This window comes from Sinocyclocheilus rhinocerous, unplaced genomic scaffold (assembly GCF_001515625.1).
Source record: "Sinocyclocheilus rhinocerous isolate Xijiao unplaced genomic scaffold, SAMN03320098_v1.1 scaffold178, whole genome shotgun sequence".
Classification (NCBI taxonomy): domain Eukaryota; kingdom Metazoa; phylum Chordata; class Actinopteri; order Cypriniformes; family Cyprinidae; genus Sinocyclocheilus; species Sinocyclocheilus rhinocerous.
In genome coordinates, this window is record NW_015653463.1 from 1,464,947 (window position 1) to 1,469,375 (window position 4,429).

The window sequence follows — 4,429 nt, forward strand, 5'->3', positions numbered from 1 at the left end:
TCATATTCTGTGTTGCATTATTTTTATTCATTTTGAGGAATACTGAATCTCTGTTTTTTGTGAGTGAGATGAATTCATGCATATTTATATTTATTTTAGAACTACAGTAACATCTTCTGATTTCTCTCAACATGGGGACAGGAGAGCTGTCAATCAATAAATTGGAAAAAAAAAGTAACTTGCATTACTTATTTGAAAAATTAACTCAGATATTACCTTGTAAATTACAAAGTAATGCGTTACTTTACTAGTTACTTGAAAAAAGTAATCTGATTACGTTACTTGTAATATATTACCCCCAACACTGTAAATGACTACAATGCTTTTATAATGCAATGACACTTTGGTCTTATAAAGCCGTCTATTTAAACAATTTAATAACGGCACTTGGCATTTACTGAGTTTGAAAATAAACACAGCAACTGTTAAAAATAATGTAAGAAAAATCGCTGTTGTTTCTTACCTTCAAGCGTGTCCCCATCACGTGAGTCTTGTTCTGCTGCTGCGCTGTTTGTGGTTGTGACGCAGCGCAGCGCCGCCTGCTGCACTGGAGGACGCGCCTGCTCCGCAAACGCGCGGGGGTTTATTTTCAGCAATAAACATCAGAATTAAACTGAAAAAGAACCTTTAAGAAGCTACTTAGTTGGTTTTGTATCGCTTATTATGGGGAATGTCCCTTGAATTAAAGGAAACCCTTTATTATATACTTTTTCTTGAAGGAAGTTGATGGATGCACCGTAGATATCTGCATATATCTGAGACGCACAACGCGAATAAGCTGCATCAGTGATCACACTCATTCAGATCCTCTGGTTAATACTCTTCCAAGTTCTCCATGGGTCCCGCCTTTGTTACTGTAGTACTTATAGTCTAATTTTATATTTATAAACACTTACACAATGTTGTGATGCCTAAATTCATATTTAGCGCGCAAACTCATGGTTTTCTGAAAACAAAGATTCACAACATAACCTACAACATGAACGTAACTTCAGCCAGAATATCTTTATTGTGTGTTTTATTATTATTACTTTAAAACTAGACAATATTTTCAGGTTTTCCTATGACTGCATGAAGCATCGGAGTCACCCAATTACAGAAAGACTGTATAAAACCACATTTATTGGATTCCACAGAACAGAAGTACAACATGTAAGTCTCACACCATAACAGACTCAAACAAGGACAACTTCTTCACCAGATCACATTATTCACAATGAAGCACGCAAGCAGATGACTCCTCCACGTGTCTCCGGTCTTTGTCTGAAAGGAAAGAACGAGGAAGAAAATGTTACAGCAACAGCTAAACTTCGAGCAGAATCATGGCAACGCGTTATACTGACCCTCATATAAGAGTAAATAATCCTTCCCCTGAGTGCAGGGTCAGATGGGTAGTGTGTTTAATCATTGGGGCAGTTCAAAGCTTCAGTCTTTTAGTTGGATTAATCTAAACAAAAATCAGTCTGTAAAAGCTAGTACTAAAATGTTGTCCACAACATTTTACTTATAAATGCCTAAAACATACCTTGTTGCTGCCAATCCTCGAGCCTCGCGCTGCTCAAAGCGCACATGGACGGAATGAGTCTTCTTCTGTGTTTGTTTCAGGCTTTCTGCCAGAGCCTCAGCAGCGCATTACTGCCTCCAGCGGTGGCACTGGGAATCACTGATGGCCGCTTTCCAATCACGATTCATGCAGCTTCGAAACATTTGTCAATCTTTTGTTTTGAAGCGCTGCTTCAGAAATCGCCTGGTCACGTGATCGTAGCAAACAAAACATTTTTGATTTATTCGTTTGTTTGTCTCACATTTATTTATTTTACTTTTATTTTGTTAATTTTTTTACTTGTTTTGTTATTTTGTGCTGTTTTATTTTGTGTATGCATAACTGCATATATAATAGTGCTGTCAAATGATTAATCGCGATTAATCGCATCCAAAATAAAAGTTTTTGTTTACATAATATATATGTGTGTGCTGTGTATATTTATTATGTGTATATGTATATACACTCACTTACAGCATATATTTTGGAAATATTTACTTGCATATACATTTATATATTTATATTCTTATATTTTATATTATATATAAATATATTTAATATATAAAACGGGGGAAAATCGGTATCAGGAATGAATATTTGATAACTCAGTGTATCCTTTTACGCAAAAAAAAGCGACTTTTAATTTGAAAAGAGGCGTTGTGGTGTTTTTCCGGAAGTGCGCCGAGAGTCAGCTGACTAGCGTAGTTCCGCTTCTGCGCGGTGGCGGTCAGCTGACAGATGTTTGCTGTCTCGGATCGTGCGGCTGTGAAATAAGAACACCTGCGCGATCAGAGCCGATCAGCGCGATGAGTGCTGGCGCCCCCCGATCTCTGGCCTCCTCCGGACAGAAGTCCATCCAGGACATCTGCCACCCTCTGTCCGCCGAGGAGAGCGCGCTGAACCCCGGCAGCGCTGCAGACACGGTGAGGTCCGGGCTGGGGCTGTTTGGGGCAACATCAACCCAGAATCGCTCTCTAGCTAGGCAGCATTCAGGATCCATCAGCACTAGTGAAGCAGTGCTGCTGACAGCGTGTCGCTATGTCTAAAATATTTTACTGGGTAAAAAACAAGTAGTGTGTTTGTCCAGCCACAAACATCATAGTAATATGTTTTAGTAAATATCGTGGTATGGAAATATGCAGTGTTACTACCTTGTTTATGAACGTGCATCGTGGTATTACCATGTTTTTGGGTATGTACTATGGTAGGTTGTTTGAACATGCACCATGATTGTACCATGCGTTTTTAGTATTTATTTACCGTATTAATACCATAATTTATTGGCCATGCACTGTGTGTCATCTAAATACAATGATATATGATTATAATAGTTATTTAGTATGATGGCACACATCAGGGTCCCATCATAGTATTTGTTGTTTGTGTGGATTGGAGTGCATCTTATAGATATTCAGGTGAATGCAATAAGAAATGGAAGCGTTTTGTGTTAAATCTAAAAACGTGAGCGGTTTGGCTAAAGTGAAATGAAATTATTGTATGTGATCTCCCAGTTTTGAATTGTTATAAATACTGATCAGTGTTGCACATATCGAGGTTTATTTATCAAATGCACAAAAATATATGCAGCAAAATATTTATGTATGCCTAGAAAATGGAAATAAGGCAATAGTTCACCCCAAAATAAAAATCGCTGAAATTGTCCTCACCCTCAGGTAATGCATACATTTCTCCAAATCTGTTCTGATGAAGAAACAAATTCATCTATATCTTGGATGGCCTGATTTTCATCTCTAGGTGAACTATTCCTTTAAGACCTAAAGGAAAAGTAAATTTACCACGAACCACACAGAATAAAAAAAATGTATATGAGTGCTGCTTAACACATTGTGCAAAGTTGCTATTAGTAAACTCTAGTAAGAGTATTGAAATAGTAACCGCAGATGTCTGTTGTGCAGTGTGTGAGGTGTGAACTATAATGAGTCAGACATGTCTGGACAATAGAGCTGTGTTGAGCTTGGCACAGCTGACTGAGATGCTGCTAAATGAAGAGTTTGTTGTGTTTTACTCATGACGCAGAAGAGTTGTTTTTGTGCGCCGCTCATAAATGTATTGTTGTTGCAGTTGCACTGTGGCTTCCCTATTTGTTGGATATGATAATTGCTTGTAAATGCTGTGAATGCTTGTTTACTTCATATTAAAATGGCTGTTTTAATAATAATATTATAGGTCATTTTAATTCTATTTGTACTTCATTATTAGAGATAGTAAGGCTTTTTCTGTACTTGTTTATTCCGATGGCAAATTTTTTGCCAGAAAGAGTTTTTTTCTTTTGCAATTTTTTGCAATTCATTAAGATGCATCAGCGCAATATTTGAACAAACCCAGAAACTTGGGCTTTCTTTACTGATTTCTGCTAATAAGCAGAAACTCCCTTTGGGGTTGTTTTGTGTGACACATTAAACAGTTTAGAAAACTGTTTTTTTTTTTATAGAGAAAATGAAATCATGGGATACAGAGTGCCAGGTAACATTATGAGTAATGCTTATTTTCCTGGTAAAAAGGAAATAACTCACTATCACGGTTTTGTGATAATTGCCTAATCTTGCCTAACCTGAGAGCGGGAACGAGACATCACAGAGACATTTCTCCGTTATGGGAACTCCTTCCCTTCCAACGTTTCCTGAAGTCCTATTGGCTCACGCCAGTCAAAATGACTGGCCAATTGTAGCGAAGTATGCAAATCGCATGCAAATACTGACGCACTCGAGAGGCAGTATAAAATGCCGGTGCACGCGACAATTACGTCAGAATCTGATACTGAACGCCGCTTAGCTGGTCGAGCAGCGAACACGGCGACCTCCGTTATTTCTCCGTTATGGGAACGATATTCAATCCCGCCGTGAGAGAGGCTACGAGCAGCCTGTA

General features: G+C 38.2%; 2 protein-coding genes and 1 long non-coding RNA gene across 3 annotated transcripts in view; 1 reads left to right on the forward strand and 2 right to left on the reverse strand.

The window, feature by feature from the left end:
• Positions 1 to 537, reverse strand: part of LOC107715852 (complex III assembly factor LYRM7-like) — a 2,081-nt gene extending 1,544 nt beyond the window's left edge. Inside the window, exon 1 of the mRNA XM_016522068.1 lies at positions 464 to 537. Within this exon, the coding sequence (XP_016377554.1) occupies positions 464 to 481 (18 nt within the window). The 5' untranslated portion in view covers positions 482 to 537. The remainder of the gene's footprint in view (positions 1 to 463) is intronic.
• Positions 538 to 834: 297 nt separating this feature from the next.
• LOC107715853 (uncharacterized) lies at positions 835 to 1,714 on the reverse strand. The gene is made up of 3 exons (XR_001637143.1): positions 1,526 to 1,714; positions 1,344 to 1,447; positions 835 to 1,263 (listed from the first exon to the last, which is right to left on the reverse strand). It is a non-coding gene; the product is annotated as an uncharacterized LOC107715853 (long non-coding RNA).
• A 514-nt stretch (positions 1,715 to 2,228) lies between these two features.
• The window catches only part of LOC107715846 (sorting nexin-30), a 23,033-nt gene continuing 20,832 nt past the window's right edge, over positions 2,229 to 4,429 (forward strand). Inside the window, exon 1 of the mRNA XM_016522058.1 lies at positions 2,229 to 2,466. Within this exon, the coding sequence (XP_016377544.1) occupies positions 2,350 to 2,466 (117 nt within the window). The 5' untranslated portion in view covers positions 2,229 to 2,349. The remainder of the gene's footprint in view (positions 2,467 to 4,429) is intronic.